General features: G+C 47.3%; 1 protein-coding gene across 1 annotated transcript; it reads right to left on the bottom strand.

Moving 5' to 3' along the window:
- Positions 1-12,411: 12,411 nt before the first annotated feature.
- Positions 12,412-16,472, bottom strand: LOC143817753 (uncharacterized). The gene is made up of 4 exons (XM_077299239.1): positions 16,363-16,472; positions 13,062-13,658; positions 12,537-12,594; positions 12,412-12,429 (listed from the first exon to the last, which is right to left on the bottom strand). The coding sequence occupies exons 1-4, from the start codon at positions 16,470-16,472 to the stop codon at positions 12,412-12,414; spliced, it is 783 nt and encodes a 260-aa protein (XP_077155354.1).
- Between the last annotated feature and the right edge of the window lie 938 nt (positions 16,473-17,410).

Genomic DNA, 17,410 nt, shown 5'->3' with positions numbered 1-17,410 from the left:
GCTGAGTTCAGGCCGCTAAATGAGTTTGTTCGACAATACTGAAGTTGTTCAACACTTGTTTCCCGGCCTCTTTCCACCAGCTGAGGAATAATGATGGGACAGAACCATCACTAATAGATCACTAACAGATCCTCATACAGTATGTTATCAGCAGCACATCTACAGTTTACACCGGCAATGTACTGCTTAGAACAAGGATTTTTGTTCTGGCAAAAAAAATCTGAATATGCAGCATTTTACTTGTTTAGTAAAATACACCCCGTAGTCCTCCATATATTATAATGTGCACCACAGTCCTCCATATAGTATAATACACTCCCTATAGTCCTCCATATATTAAAATAGGCTGCTCAGTCATCCATATAGCATAATACATGCCTCATAGTCCTCCATATTGCATAATTCACTCCTCATAGCACAGCCCACACAGTAGTATATACAGCACATCCCACACAGTAGTATATACAGCACAGCCCACACAGTAGTATATACAGCACAGCCCACACAACTAACTGAGGCAATGACAGACTAGCACAGCCCACATCTCATCTCTCCTCCCCCCCAATAATGGCCCCACAGTCCAGTAAAAAAAACAAAAACAAAACTCTCCTTACCTCTCCTCTCGCCCGCGCTGCTCCCTGCTCTTGTCTCAGCAGCTGCAGTCTGCCCGGGACACAGCAGGTGCGCAATGATATGACATCATCGCACACCCGCAGTGTCAGAGGCAGAGCGGGGAATGATGGGAGAGGGAGCGTCAGCAGACGCTCTCTCCTCCATCATTGCATTGAACTGTACCGGCGTCATAGACGCCGGTATAGTTGAATGCGGCGGCAGCAGTGGAGGCACTGGCGGGGGGAAGAAAGAGTGCAGTGGCCCACTACTGGCACCGGCCCTTATGGCATTTGCCAGAAATGCCCGATGGCCAGTCCGGCCCTGGTTGCATACTTCAATAGCATTGGTATTGTGTTCAGCCTGAAAGTAGGGAGATTCAGAGTTTATGATTGGGACAGATTGGGAGGGGCTAAGGGGAAGGGACAGATATAGTTTCCTGTTAGAACGTCAGATGGGGCAAAATGTGCATCTAAATTATATCTAAGGTCTGGACAGTAAGCAGTGCCGCACAACACGAGTGTCCCTAAAGTGAGGAGAAATAGAGGTGGCGATTAGCGTGAAATGGAGTAAAACAAGAAGGAAAACTGACAGGGAGTGATCAATTGGAGAAGAGTCTTGGGAGAGGACGCCTAGCAGTACGGCCCAGAGTTCAGAACTCAGAGAGGTAACGGACCAAGACTGGACAGAGTACATGAGATGAAGTGAGTGCCCAGGCAAGGAGTTCCAGAGTGTCAACAGCAGAGAATCTAAGTACCATCCATATTGGCAACATAGTTCCCTTGAGGGGAAAGAAGATGCAGAACTGTGGGTTGAGAATAGGACTTTTGCTGCCTGGACTGTAGTACTGAGCTGGGTTGTGGTGAAGTAGAGAAAAAAAAGTGGAGATAGAACAAACGTGTTAAGAGAAAAAAAAAAAGAAAAAAAAAAAAAAAAAAAGGAGAATGTGTGTGAAGATACTCCGTATTGAGAAGGAAAGGTTCATAATGTGCTAATGTGTTGTGTACCTGCTACCTACTGTACAAAATTTCCACAAAGTTATCGCTAAGTAAGAAGTTTATTTTTGACTGGTGGTCTTCCTCATTGAAGTCCTCAAGATCTAGTTCTGGCCAACCAACATTATTGGTAACATGCAGCCGTTATGAACTTAGTGCTGTGTGCAGTGGAAATCAATATCATGGGTCAGAAAAGAGGCCGAGAGACAATAGGTTAAAAGTTCTAGAATATTTATGATGGTATGCAGGTAAACAGCTATAACAGAGCAGGTTAGTAGCAGACAGCTGGATAAGCAGAAAGCACGTGTACAGACCGTGGAAGTCCAAGTATATCAGGTCCAGAGACCTGGAGACCAGGCCAACCCTCCTAGTAGGGTACAGTCCAGCAGCAGAGACGAGAGCAGAGCAGATCCAGGAAAACAAGTCTTTACGATGAAGAGACGTAGATCCGGAGACAGGCGGGGTATCCCAAAGTAACGAACAAACCAGCAAGATAGCAGTTCTCCAGCTTGATCACAAGTCAGGAACAAGATACTCAAGCAATGAGTAATATAGAGAGCTCCCTTATATACACCACAGACAGGAACAGGAAAAGTCTGACAGGAAGCAAGATGGCCCCCGTGAGGCCAGTGACTCCATCTTAGGTAAGGGCAAAAGTAACTGAACTGAGGGCAACAGCAGACAGAAACAGATGTACAGTCCAAGTCCTTACATTACTCCCTTCTTAAAAGACGTCCTCTGGACGATCTTATGTCTGGTTTATTGGGGTATCTGCTGTGAAACAGTCTGATCAGATGAGGAGCATGGATTTTTTCCAGAGGTTCCCAGGAATTTTCTTCAGCCGAGTATCCCTGCCATTTCACCAGATATTGAAGACGTCTCCTATGAATCCGTGAATCCAAGATTTTCTCTACAACGAATTCCTCTTGCCCGTCAATGAGGACTGGATCAGGAGGAGCAGAGGTGCGTCCGGGAAAAGAATTAGGCACTGCTGGTTTAAGCAGGGAAACATGAAAAACAGGATGAATTCTTAAAGAGTTAGGCAACTTGAGTCGACAGGCTACAGGATTCACAATACCACTGATCTTATATGGGCCAATATATTTTTGCCCCAACTTGGAATTCGGAATTCTGAGTTTCAAGTTTCTTGTTGAGAGCCAAGACCATGTCTCCTACCTTGTATGTTGGTGCTGGCTTACGGAATCTGTCTGCTGCCTTCTTGAATCTTTCCTGTGCTGAAACTAAGGTGTTTTTTAGAACATCCAAATTTTGCTGTAAAGATGCACTGCGGTCAGCAACCGCAGGTACTGACATGTCTATGGGAAGTCGAGCGAGAATACTGGGATGATATCCCTTATTAGCAAAGAACGGAGATAATTTGGTGGAAGCATTCTGAGAGTTGTTATACGTGAACTCGGCCAACGGCAGTAGACTTACCCAATCGTTTTGAAGATGACACACGTAGCAATGCAGATACTGCTCCACGGTTTGGTTGGTTCGCTCTGTTTGGCCGTTAGACTGTGGATGAAAGTCAGGTGATAATTTTACTTTGATGTCCAGAGCAGCACAAAAGCTTTGCCAGAACCATGAAGTGAATTGAACCCCACAATCAGATATTACTTCATCCGGAGCTCCGTGTAGACGAAAAACATTTTGCACAACAAGATCTGCTGTTTGCTTAGCTGTTGGAACACCAGCACAGGGAATAAAACGAGCAGCTTTAGTCAACCGGTCTACTACAAGAGTTGTGGTTTTTCCCTGTGACAAAGGCAACTCCACAATAAAATCCATTGAAATAGACCCCCAGGGACGAGATGGAACAGGCAGAGGTTGCAACAGTCCTGTAGGTGAAGAATGGGAACTTTTGACCTGGCACATACCTCATATGATGAGACGTACCGAAGAACATCTTTCCAAAAAGTCAGCCACCAGAAAAAAACGAGACAGAAATTCCTGAGTCTTCTGAACTCCCCTATGACCGGCAAACTTAGAGTCATGCATTAATTTCAACACACTCAGTTTTACTGTTTCTGGGATATACAGATGCTGTCCTTGAAACCAAAGTCCATTCTTGAAAGTCAGATTTAAGGTACCGTTACACTAAACGACTTACCAACGATCACGACCAGCGATACGACCTGGCCGTGATCGTTGGTAAGTCGTTGTGTGGTCGCTGGGGAGCTGTCACACAGTCAGCTCTCTCCAGCAACCAACGATCAGGGGAACGACTTCGGCATCATTGAAACTGTCTTCAACAATGCCGAAGTCCCCCTGCAGCACCCGGGTAAACATCGGGTCGCAGGGCCGCGCTTAGTAACCCAATATTTACCCTGGTTACCATTGTAAAAGTAAAAAAAAAAAAAAAAAAAACACTACATACTCACCTTCTGATGTCGGTCACGTCCCCCGGCGCCAACAGGGTTACGCGCTGCTGCCGAGAGCTTCCTGCACTGACTGAATGTGTCAGCGCCGGCAGCAGCGTTGACATCACCGCTGTGCTCTGCTTTACGGCCGGCGCTGACACAGTCAGTGCAGGAGCTCTCGGCAGCAGCGCGTAACCCTGTGGACACCGGGGGACATGACAGACATCAGAAGGTGAGTATGTAGTGTTTTTTTTTTTTACTTTTACAATGGTAACCAGGGTAAATATCGGGTTACTAAGCGCGGCCCTGCGCTTAGTAACCCGATATTTACCCTGGTTACAAGTGAACACATCGCTGGATCGGCGTCACACACGCCGATCCAGCGATGACAGCGGGTGATCAGCGACTAAATAAAGTTCTGGACTTCTAGCTCCGACCAACGATATCACAGCGGGATCCAGATCGCTGCTGCGTGTCAAACACAACCAGATAGCTATCCAGGATGCTGCAACGTCACGGATCGTCGTCGTTCTCACTGCAAAGTCGCATAGTGTGAAGGTACCTTAACCTGAGTGGGTGGTTGACTCAAAAGTGAATCCGCAGCATAAGCCTCTTTAATCTCAGTTAGAAGATCCTGATTATGCAAGACGCTTAACAAAGTTTCTCAGATAGAATGGTCCTTGAAGACGAAGCTGAAGTTGCTTCATCTGAATGAATCCTGGATAGTGCATCCAGGGGTGAACCTAGCCTCTCTGCTGCCTGAGGCGAAAGGAAAAACGGCGCCCCCCCCACACACACACACACACACACACACACACACACACACACACACACACAGTCCCTGCCTCACTGCCTGTGCACACACATCCCTCCACCGAACCCGGTAATCGCCGCTCACAGTAGCATACCAGCAGAGGTGTATCTAGGGTTTCTGGCACCAGGGGCAAGAATTCAGTTTGGTGCCCCCCCCCCCCCAGGACATATGCGATTTGCACACTCAGTCATGTACCCACGAGCTCCTCTCCCTAATGCTCTCAATGTTCAGTGAAAAACTGAGAGAAGCAGAAGAGAAGCTCGTTGTCACAGGACCGTATGAAAGTCACATATGAGTGACGTGTCCATGTGACGACTGGAACCTGCAGAGCTGAATCCTGACATTGCAGCTTCTGAATTCTCACAACTAATGCACTGCACACATTTAGGATTCTCCCTGGCCGGTGGACTTCTGACCACATTCCGACTAGACGTGCCCGGCCTCGCTCAGTTCATTTTCATAGAGTGGGGCCACGCATGTCTAGTCAGCATGTGACTGCATGTATTTAAATTGCCAGCATGAGAGAATCCTGACAGCGTGCAGTGCGCACTGTGAGAAGTCAGAAGTCTGCAGTCACAAAGAATGACTGCAGACTCATTACAAACCTGGACATCCCCTTTAATGCTCCTAACATAAATAAAAACATGAGAGTTAGTCAGTATCACAAATAACATTTACATCCAGGTACCTTATAGATGACGTTGTCTCTGGAGTCGTTCTCCTTTTCTTCATCTTATCCAGACCCCATGATGAGTTTTCTCATCCACAGCCGTCTCTGCAGACTTCCATCTTCTCCGCTCTTTTGCAGAAAGTCTTCACATGATGCCCTTAAAGATACAAGTGTCATTATAATGCTCCGGAATGAAAAATTGCCCCTCACTATATTGTCTGCACAAAATATGACCCCCACACTGTCCCTCTTATGGTACATGCTCTTTACACTGACCTCTCCTTTCTATACACACTGTGTCCCCCCCTATAGGGCCTAGTATTTATACTCCATATTTATACTCCATCCTCCTATCCTGCGTGCATGGCTCCCCCATCCTCCCACCCTGCGTGCGTGGCTCCCCCATCCTCCCACCCTGCGTGCGTGGCTCCCCCATCCTTCTCCCCTGCGTGCATGGCTCCCCCATCCTTCTCCCCTGCGTGCATGGCTCCCCCATCCTTCTCCCCTGCGTGCATGGCTCCCCCATACTTTTTCCCTGTCACACTCACCTCTCACCGGGCGGCGCAGAACTTCCCGGCATCTCTGCAGCGTCTTCCTTCCTGTCTTCAGCGGTCACATGGTAGCGCTCATTAAGGTGATGAATATGCGCATATTCTTGACCTTAATGACGGTACCATGTGACCGCTGAAGACAGGACGCACTGCCGGCGCTGAGACACAGTTGCAGCCACCGATGGAGGAAGGTGAGTATTACGTCTTCAGGGAGGGGGGCAGGAGGGAGGAGGGGGGGGCGGGCACTTGACCCCGGAGTTTAAAAAAAAACAAAAAAGCCTAGCAGCGCAAATCCAGTTACAGAATCTGCTGCCCCCTCTCTTCTGCCGCCTGAGCCAAAGAGCTCAAGTCGCCTCATGGTAGCGGCGTCAGTGCACGCAATTTATAAAAGAGAATATTTCAGCGTTACTAGGGATCAAAAACATAAGAGCCACCTTCACAGAATGCAGCCTTAGTGCTGCTGAAGGTGGCTCTATTACCTCAATAGGCCCTGGGGGGGGGGGGGGGGGTGACAGGTTCCCTTTAATAATTTAATTATAAGCAATGTATTCTTATAACATAGAATGCAGCCCGTGGTTACTGTATTGTTATACTTGTTAGGGGGCAGACAGACGGACGTATTTCTCATGTGAGGATTGCATCGCAATCCTCGGACTGACCGTCGGCTCTCCTGACCTGAGGCTGACAGTTGCATAGTAATCTATCACGCTGTCAAGCTTATGTCAGGAGAGGTGTCAGGGCCAGTCCGAGGATTGTAATGCGATCCTCGCATGAGTAAGGCTACGTTCACATTTGCGTTGTGCGCCGCAGCATCGGCGCCGCAACGCACAACGCAAACAAAAACGCAGTTGCGTTTTGAACAAAAAACGCAGCGTTTTGCGCCGCATGCGCCCCCCCAAAGTCTGGACGATGTTTGGCATTTTTATTAGAAAACGCATGCGTCGTACAACGCACCACGACGCAAGTACTTGCGTCGTCTGCGTTGTCAATACAAATCAATGGTAAAAAAGGCGCATCGACGACGCAAAAACGACGCATGCGTTTTTTAAAAAGTCGGCGCCGCACAAAAAATGCAACATGTTGCGTTTGCTGCGCCCTGACAGGTGCGCCCTAACGCCGCATGCGGCGTACGACGCACCAAAACGCATGACAACGCATGTACATGCGGCGCCATGCGGCCCCAATGTTAAAGATAGGGCCGCACGACGCATGCGTTTTGTTGCGGCGACGACGCTGCGGCGCACAACGCAAATGTGAACGTAGCCTTATACAGTGTCTGTCTGCAGCCTTATGTTAATACTTATCCTTGTTATAGTAATATTAACCTTCTTTGCTATGCTTGTTTAACCCCTTAACGACCGCCGATACGCCTTTTAACGGCGGCCGCTAAGGGTACTTAATCCACAGCGCCGTTAATTAACGGCGCTGTGGAAAAAGTGAATAGCGCCCCCCAGAGTCGGATTTTCTCTGGGGTCTCGGTTGCCGAGGGTAGCCGAGACCCCAGAGAACATGATTCGGGGGGGTTTTACCGACCCCCGAGTTGCGATCGCCGGTAATTAACCGTTTACCGGCGGTCGCAACAAAAAAAAAAAACGCGATTTGCCGTTTAATTTCTCTGTCCTCCGATGTGATCGCACATCGGAGGACAGAGAAATGTGGTCCCCGATGGCCCCCAATAGCCCCCCAATACTTACCTACCTCCCCCGGTGCTCCTCGTGTCTCCCCATGGGCGCCGCCATCTTTTTTCCGGGAAAAAATGGCGGGCGCACGAGCAGGGCGCCCGCCGCCCGGCACCCGGATGTTCTTTGGGGTCTCGGCTACCGGGGGTAGCCGAGACCCCAAAGAACATGATCGGGGTCGGTTTGCACCGACCCCTGCTTTGCGATCGCCGGTAATTAACAGTTTACCGGCGACCGCAAAAAAAAAAAAAAAAAAAAAAAGCGATCAGTTATTTCTCTGTCCTCTGATGTGATCGCACATCAGAGGACAGAGAAATAGGGGGATTCGGGGACCCTATCATACTCACCCGGGGTCCCTGGGTCCTCTTCTGTCTTCTCCTGCCAGCCGGCTTTTTAATCATGGCGGGCGCATGCGCAGTGCGCCCGCCATCTGCTGCCATCTGCCGGCTGGCAGGAGAAGACAAGTTGGGGCTAAAATTAGGGTTAGGGTTAGGGTTAGGGTTAGAGTTAGAGTTAGGGTTAGGGTTAGAGTTAGAGTTAGGGTTAGGGTTAGGGCTAAATTTAGGGTTAGGGTTAGGGCTAGGGTTAGAGTTAGGCTACTTTCACACTAGCGTTTTTTGGCTTCCGTCGCAATGCGTCGTTGGAGAAAAAACGCATCCTGCAAAAGTGCTTGCAGGATGCGTTTTTTCTCCATTGGCTTGCATTAGCGACGCATTGCGACGGATTGCCACATGTCGCATCCGTCGTGCGACGGATGCGTCGTGCTTCGGCGGACCGTCAACACAAAAAAAACTACATGTAACTTTTTTGTGCGACGTGTCCGCCATTTCCGACCGCGCATGCGTGGCCGGAACTCCGCCCCCGCCTCCCCGCACCTCACAATGGGGCAGCGGATGCGTTGAAAAAACAGCATCCGCTGCACCCGTTGTGCGGCGCTTACAATGCTAGCGTCGGTACGTCGGCCCGACACACTGCGATGGGCCGAGTACGACGCTAGTGTGAAAGTAGCCTTAGGCTTCTTTCACACTTGCGTCGGTACGGGGCGGTCGCAATGCGTCGGCCCGATGTACCGATGCACGTAGTGAAAATTGTGCACAACGTGGGCAGCGGATGCAGTTTTTCAACGCATCCGCTGCCCAGTCTATGTCCTGGGGAGGAGGGGGCAGAGTTACGGCCACGCATCCGCGGAAATGGCGGACGCGACGTACAAAAAAAAGGTTACATTGAACTTTTTTTGTGACGACGGGGGCTAAAGTTATGGTTAGGGTTGGGGCTAAAGTTAGGGTTGGGGCTAAAGTTAGGGTTAGAGTTGGGATTAGGGTTAGCGTTTGGATTAGGGTTGGGATTAGTGTTACGTTTGGGATTAGGGTTGGGATTAGGGTTAGGGTTGGGATTAGGGTTAGGGGTGTGTTGGATTTAGGGTTTTGATTAGGGTTATGGTTAGGGTTGAGATTAGGGCTGTTTTGGGGTTAGGGTTGTGATTATCGTTAGGGTTGTGATTAGGATTATGGATCGGGTTGAGATTAGGGTTAGGGCTGTGTTGGGGTTAGGGTTGGAGTTAGAATTGGGGGGTTTCCACTGTTTAGGTACATCAGGGGGTCTCCAAACACGACAGCCAATTTTGCGCTAAAAAAGTCAAATGGTACTCCCTCCCTTCTGAGCTCTGCCGTGCGCCCAAACAGTGGTTTACCCCCACATATGGGGCATCAGCGTACTCGGGATAAATTGGACAACAACTTTTGGGGTCCAATTTCTCCTGTTACCCTTGTGAAAATAAAAACTTGGGGGCTAAAAATCTTTTTTGTTGGAAAAAAATATATTTTTTTATTTTCACTACTCTGCATTATAAATTTCTGTGAAGCACTTGAGCTTTCAAAGTTCTCACCACATATCTAGATAAGTTCCTTAGGGGGTCTAGTTTCCAAAATTTGGTCACTTGTGGGGGTTTCTACTGTTTAGGTACATTAGGGGTCTGCAAACGCAACATAACGCCCGCAGACAATTCTATCAAAGTCTGCATTCCAAAATGGCGCTCCTTCCCTTCTGAGCTCTGCCGTGCGCCCAAACAGTGGTTTACCCCCACATATGGGGTACCAGCATACTCAGGACAAATTGGACAATAACTTTTGGGGTCCAATTTCTCTTGTTACCCTTGTGAAAATAAAAACTTGGGGGCTAAAAAATCTTTATTGTTAAAAAATATATATTTTTTATTTTCACGACTCTGCGTTATAAACTTCTGTGATGCACTTGGGCATTCAAAGTTCTCACTACACATCTAGATAAGTTCCATGGGGGGTCTAGTTTCCAAAATGGGGTCACTTTTGGGGGGTTTCTGCTGTTTAGGCACATCAGGGGCTCTCCAAACGCGACATGGCGTCCGATCTCAATTCCAGTCAATTTTGCATTGAAAAGTCAAATGGCGCTCCTTTGCTTCCGAGCTCAGCCATGCGCCCAAACAGTGGTTTACCCCCACATATAGGGTGTCGGCGTACTCAAGACAAATTGTACAACAGCTTCTGGGGTCCATTTTCTCCTGTTACCCTTGGTAAAATAAAAATTTGGAGGCAAAAAGATCATTTTTGTAGAAAAAATGAGATTTTTTATTTTCACGGCTCTACGTTATAAACTTCTGTGAAGCACTTGGGGGTTCAAAGTGCTCACCACACATCTAGATAAGTTCCTTAAGGGGTCTAGTTTCCAAAATGGTATCACTTGTGGGGGGTTTCCACTGTTTAGGCACATCAGGGACTCTCCAAACGCGACATGGCATCCGATCTCAATTCCAGCCAATTCTGCATTGAAAAAGTCAAACGGTGCTCCTTCAATTCCAAGCTCTGCGGTGCGCCCAAACAGTGGTTTACCTCCACATATGGGGTATCGGTGTACTCAGGAAAAATTGCACAACAAAATTTGTGGTTAAATTTCTGTTTTTACACTTGTGAAAATTAAAAAAAATGGTTCTGAAGTAAAATGTTTGCAAAAAAAAGTAAAATGTTCATTTTTTTCTTCCACATTGTTTTAGTTCCTGTGAAGTACGTAAAGGGTTAATAAACTTCTTGAATGTGGTTTTGAGCAGCTTGAGGGGTGCAGTTTTTAGAATGGTGTCACACTTGGTTATTTTCTATCATATAGACCCCTCAAAATCACTTCAAAGGTGATGTGGTCCCTAAAAAAAACATGGTGTTGTAAAAATGAGAAATTGCTGGTCAACTTTTAACCCTTATAACTCCCTAACAAAAAAAAAAATTGTTTCCAAAATTGTGCTGATGTAAAGTAGACGTGAGAAATGTTATTTATTAACTATTTTTTGTGACATATCTCTCTGATTTAATTGCATAAAAATACAAAGTTTGAAAATTGCAAAATTTTAAAAATTTTCGCCATATTTCCATTTTTTTCATAAATAATCGCAAGTAATATCGAAGAAATGTTACCACTAACTTGAAGTACAACATGTCACGAAAAAACAGTCTCAGAATCAGCGGGATCCGATAAAGCGTTCCAGAGTTATAACCTCATAAAGTGACACTGGTCAGAATTGTAAAAATTGGCTCGGTCATTAAGTACCAAATTGGCTCTGTCACTAAGGGGTTAACTAATACTTATAAAAGACCCAGCTCGCAATAATAAAAAGCCCCCGACCTCCTCATCTCCAGCCCCCAAGACAGCAACTTTTAGGGTAGGTTTCCAAGGGGCGTATTGCTTGGGTTTTTGCTGGGGATTGGACGCTGTGTACATCCGCAGCGTCGAAACCGCAGCTTCCAGATGTTACAGCATAGTGGAGGGTATTTTATGAAATCCCATCTCCACTATGTGTACATAGACGCAGGTGGCAGACCTGCGTAACCGGACATGTGGCGCGTCTTTCTAGACAGCAGTGTGTCTATTTATCTTGTGGAGATGCTCCGTCTCCACAAGATAAATAAAACAGTCTATGAATAGGATGCGGTGATTCCACCTGTGTTCAATGAATATATGCGGAATCACCGTGCGTACAACAGGGGGCAGCGCTTTGGGCGGAGCGGGGTATCTGCTGCGTCCAAAGCGCGGCCAATGCACCTCGAGGACACATACCCTCACATATGATGGAGTGAATATCTCATAACATTAAACAGTATAACAATCAGCCCCCCAGTGCCCCCTCACCCACGTCAGCCCTCACAATACCCTCAAACTCTCCCATTCACCCCCAGTACCCTGTCCCCCTCCCACAATACCACCATCCTCTCATTCACCCCCACAGTGCCCTGTCCCCCTGCACACCCACAATAACCCCCATCGTTTCACATTTACCCCACAGTGCCCTGTCCTCCTCTCCCACTTCAGCCCCTACAATACCACAATCCTCTCACATTCACCCCCACAGTGACCATGATATGCCTAAATCGAATTACTCTAATGAATTCCATCCGCACTTACTGATGAAGTTTTCAGACAGTGAGAACCAGGAAGTGTCCAGATAGATGCAGGGAGGACGGCACTAGGACCCAGCGTGCCTCAGCCAAACCAAGCCTGCACACACTGCACAGCCAGAAAGGAACTGCAGCTGCTGCTGCCAGCCAGGAAGAGATTCCTCGGGTGAGACCACATGCACTCTGCAGGGAGGGAGGCTCTGCAGCCGGCATTGGGCTGCTCTCTCCCTCCCTGACACCTCAGACTCGGCAGTGGATCTCCCGGTGGGCCCCTTCAGGTGACTGGGGCAATGGCCCCCTCTGCTCCCCCAGTAGCTACGCGTAGCTACTGGTCTGCAGGGATTACAGGGAGAGTCGGCAAGAGCACCACGAGTTCTGACCGCCGCTCTGCCGCCCCCTGGCTTGAGGGATGAGCTGCCGCCTGAAGCAAAGTCCTCAACTTGCTTCATGATAGCAGCGCCCCTGAGTGCATCAGCCTTCTTATTACACGAACCCGGCCTATAGGAAATGACAAAATCAAATTGATTAAGAAAAAGATTCCACCGAGCCTGTCTAGGTTTCAGACATCTTGCCGACCTCATGAATTCGAGATTCCGATGATCCGTGAGTATAACAATCTGTTGGGATGCTCCTTGTTAGGGTATGTTTCCACGTTCAGGAAACGCTGCGTTTTTGACGCTGCGTTTTTCTGCAGCGTCAAAAACGCAGCGTCCAGATGTTACAGCATAGTGGATGGGATTTTATGAAATCCAGACTCCACTATGCGTTAAAAAACGCATGCGTTTTTGCCGCGAAAACGCATGCGTGGTGCGTTTTTTTGAAATGCAGCATGTTGCTACTATGAGCAAAACACGCAGGTACACCGCAGGTGACCTGCCAGTGACCTCAGGTGCAGTTTTGGTCAGGATTTTACCTGCATAAAATCCTGACCAAAGCCTGAAGCAAAACTGAACGTGGAAACATACCCTAACAGATGTCTCCATTCTTTAAATGCGGTTATGATGGCTAACAGTTCTTTATTGCCAACATCGTAATTCCTTTCTGCGGGTGACAGTTTTTGCGAGAGAAAGGCACACGGATGCAAGAGATCTTTCTCACCTGTTCTTTGAGAGAGTATGGCCCCTACAGCACAGTCCGAGGCATCCACTTCCACTATGAAGACCTTGTCTGGGTCAGGGTGGACAAGAATGGGAGCTGTTGTAAATTTAGATTTCAATGTAGAAAATGCTGTTTGAGCTTGAGGAGACCAGACAAATGGTGTCTTCTTCTGGGTTAACTGAGTGATGGGCGCAACAACCGCTGAAAATTTTTTAATAAAGCGTCTGTAAAAATTGGCGAATCCGATGAATCGCTGTACTTCCTTCACTGACTTGGGAGTTGGCCACTCCTGAATGGCTTGTGTCTTGCTTGCATCCATGCTGAGACCCTGGGGAGAAATAACATATCCCAAGAATTGAATTTCTGTTCTGTGAAACTCACATTTCTCCAGTTTGATGTATAACTGATTCTGCAGTAGACAATCCAAAACCATTCTCACGTGTCGCTGATGGTCCTCGATATTGCTGGAAAAAAAAAAAATCAAAATGTCATCCAAATAAATTACAACAAAAATATCGAGTATATCCCTGAAAACATCATTCGCCAAATGCTGAAATGTAGCTGGTGCGTTACAGAGGCCGAAAGACATAACGAGATACTCGAAATGTCCATAACGTGACCGAAAGGCTGTTGTCACGATGTGACTGACCCGGTATAAGACAACCCAACAGTAGGTCTGTCACGAACAGCACAACACACAAGGGAACACCGGGGAAACAATTACAACGGTGGGCCCTGACAATAGGGACTGGGGGAATGGGCACCTCCTGCACTGGCCTGCAGATGTGCCCTGATCTTGCTACCGTCCCTATACGGGTTCTTTCAACCCGTCGCTGACCAGGATACCTAGTCCCTCACTTGCCCTGCACCTATCCCTAAGTAGGGAACTGGCAGATGAGAGCAGTGGTCCCACCGCTGCACTAATACAACACGGGGTAAGGAAATACAGACAAGGTAAAGGAAAACAACACTTAGCTTAATGCTGCAAGACACAGCACAGCAGAAAGAAACAGCAGATTCACTGGACAAAGCAGAAGAACAACAGCTCCCAGCAAGCTCCTTCTCCCAGCTTGGTCGCTTTAGAATGAACTAACACCGACAGTCAGCTGATGAACCAGGTGACTATTTAAAGGATGGAGGGAGTGGTCACCACAAGCATCAGCTGACCCAGCAGCAATGCAATAACACCAGCGGCCACTGGGGGAGAAAACTACATTAACCCTCGATGACCAGAAAGGAAAAAAGGTTTTAAACTGAGGCAAACCAGATCTGCCACAAATCCAAAATTGGATCGTGACAGCTGTTTTCCACTCATCGCCAGGACGAATCCGTACTAAATTGTACGCTCCACGAAGATCCAATTTTGTGAAGATTTTGGCATGTCACACTCTCTCAAGTAATTCGGGAATTAGTGGGAGTGGATAAGAGTTCCTAATTGTGATTTTGTTGAGCTCCCGGTAATCAATGCATGGTTGAAGTGAGCCATCTTTTTTTTTGACAAAGAAGATTGGAGCACCTGCTGGGGAGGAAGATGGTCGTATAAACCCTTTAGCTAGATTTTCATCTATGTACTCCTTGAGAGCTTTCAACTCTGGCCCAGACAATGGATAAATACTCCCAAAAGGAATCGCGGCACCAGGCAATAATTCCACGGGGCAGTCATATGGCTGATGTGGCGGTAATTTATCCACCTTTTTTTTGTCACACACATCACTGAAGTCCCGATACTCTACTGGCAATGTCGAGTCAACCGTGACTGCTGTCCTCACTGGAGCCAGCTCTCCGGATAATGCTAATTCATTTAGAAACTGTAATTCCTTCGTTGTCCAATTGATAGTCGGATTTCGTAGCCGCAACCAGGGCAAACCCAAAATAGGAAAATTAGGAGAAGAAATCAACAAAAAGGACATATTTTCAGAATGATCCGCACCCATACGGATCTTTAACCCCTTTCTGCCAGCTGACGGAATAGTACGTCAGCTGGCAGATCCCCTTTGAGGTGGGCTCCGGCGGTGAGCCCACCTCAAAGCCGCGACATGTCAGCTGTTTTGTACAGCTGACATGTGTGCGCAATGAGCGCGAGCGGAATGGCGATCCGCCTGCGCCTATTAACTAGTTAAATGCCGCCGTCAAGCGCTGCCAGCGTCATTTAACTAGCGCTCCAGGCCGCGCGGCCGGGGGTGCTTGCACCGCTGACCCCCGTCACATGATCGGGGGTCAGCGGTGCATTGCCATAACAACCAGAGGTTGGCCGATTGCTTTGAGCGCCACCCTGTGGTCGGCGTTCAAAGTACACCTGCATTTCTGCTACATAGAGGTGATCTGTACTTCACCTCTATGTAGCAGAGGCGATCGAGTTGTGCATGCTTCTAGCCTCCTATGGAGGCTATTGAAGCATGCCAAAATTAAAAAAAAAAAGTGTTTAAAAATATAAAAAATATATAAAAGTTCAAATCACCCCCCTTTTGCCCCAATCAAAATAAAACAAAAAAAAAAAATCAAACATACACATGTTTGGTATCGCTGCGTTCAGAATCGCCCGATCTATCAATAAAAACAAAGGATTAACCTAACCGCTAAATGGCGTAGCGAGAAAAAAATAAAAACGCCAAAATTAGTTTTTTTTGGTCGCCACGACATTGCATTAAAATGCAATAACGGGCGATCAAAAGAACGTATCTACACCAAAATGGTATCATTAAAAACGCCAGCTTGGCTCGCAAAAAATAAGTCCTCACCTGACCCCAGATCACGAAAATTGGAGACGCTACGGGTATCAGAAAATCGCGCAATTTTTATTTTTTTTAGCAAACTTTGGAATTTTTTTTTCACCACTTAGATAAAAAATAACCTAGACATGTTAGGTGTCTATGAACTTGTAATGACCTGGAGAATCATAATGGCAAGTGTGAGATTGACTTTTTTTGCAATTTCATCACACTTGGAATTTTTTTCCCGTTTTCTGTTACACGGCATGGTAAAACCAATGGTATCGTTCAAAAGTACATCTCGTCCCGCAAAAAATAGGCCCTCACATGGCCATATTGACGGAAAAATAAAAAAGTTATGGTTCCGGGAAGGAGGGGAATGAAAAACGAAAACAGCTCCGGGGGTGAAGGGGTTAATGGGACTGTTACGCGTTTCACCGGCCCAGATATTAGTGGAGACCCGTCCACAGTTTCCATAAACACCGGAGAATCTCTTTTTCGTGAGCGTATGCCATGTTTTTCACCAAAAGAGATGTCCATAAGATTGCTGCAAGCTCCAGAGTCTATCATGGCGGAGCAGGTGATCCAGCAGGAACACACCCAAATTTTGATGGAAACGCAACAGAGCGAATCCCTCCTCGCCGTGGTAGAACTTACGGAAAGTAAGGCTATGTCCACAGGTGATGATGTTACCGATGAATCATCAGGAAAATCAAAGTTTTCAGCAGATATTTCCTGCCTGTGCGGAAGAGAACACACTGAAGATACATCCGAAAAGTCAAGTCCAGTTACCGCAGCTGCGGACTTGCGATTTTTCCCGGGGCATTCTGAAATATAATGACCCGATTTACTGCAGTAAAAACATAAATTCTCTTTAAAACGATATTCCTTACGTGCATCAATGGGTTTCCTCCGTACTGCGTCAACCTGCATAGGTTCCAGCTCTGTCTGAGATAAAGTCTTAGTCAGAACCTCCTTGGTGGATGGAAAAGGCATAAAGTTATTACGATTAGCATCGACCCATTTTTTCTTGACGACGTTCGGTGAGACGAATATCAATCCGAATGCAATGATGCATAAAGTCAGCCAAGTTAGTAGGTGATTCACCTCGTGCTAGTTCATCTTTGATGGAAGCAGACAGACCCCTCCTGAACACTGCATATTTCGCTGAATCGCACCATGTAGTATCCAGCACCCATTTCCGAAACTCCTTTGCGTATTCCACAACAGGACGCTTTCCTTGACGTAGTGTCAGTAGTGCGGTTTCAGCTGTGATACTCCAATTAGGGTCATCAAACATTTGACACATTGCTGCAGTGAAGTCTTTCAGAGAATTTAAGCACACATCGTTAGTCTCAATCAGAGGATTAGCCAAGGCTAAGGGTACCGTCACACAGTACCATTTTCATCGCTACGACGGCACGATCCGTGACGTCGCAGCCTCGTATGATTATCGCTCCAGCGTCGTAGACTGCGGTCACACTTTGCAATCACGGCGCTGGAGCGAT

This window comes from Ranitomeya variabilis, chromosome 3 (assembly GCF_051348905.1).
Source record: "Ranitomeya variabilis isolate aRanVar5 chromosome 3, aRanVar5.hap1, whole genome shotgun sequence".
Taxonomy (NCBI): Eukaryota; Metazoa; Chordata; class Amphibia; order Anura; family Dendrobatidae; genus Ranitomeya; species Ranitomeya variabilis.
Note: the sequence above shows the minus strand (reverse complement) of the source record. Positions and strands in the feature narration are given on the sequence as shown.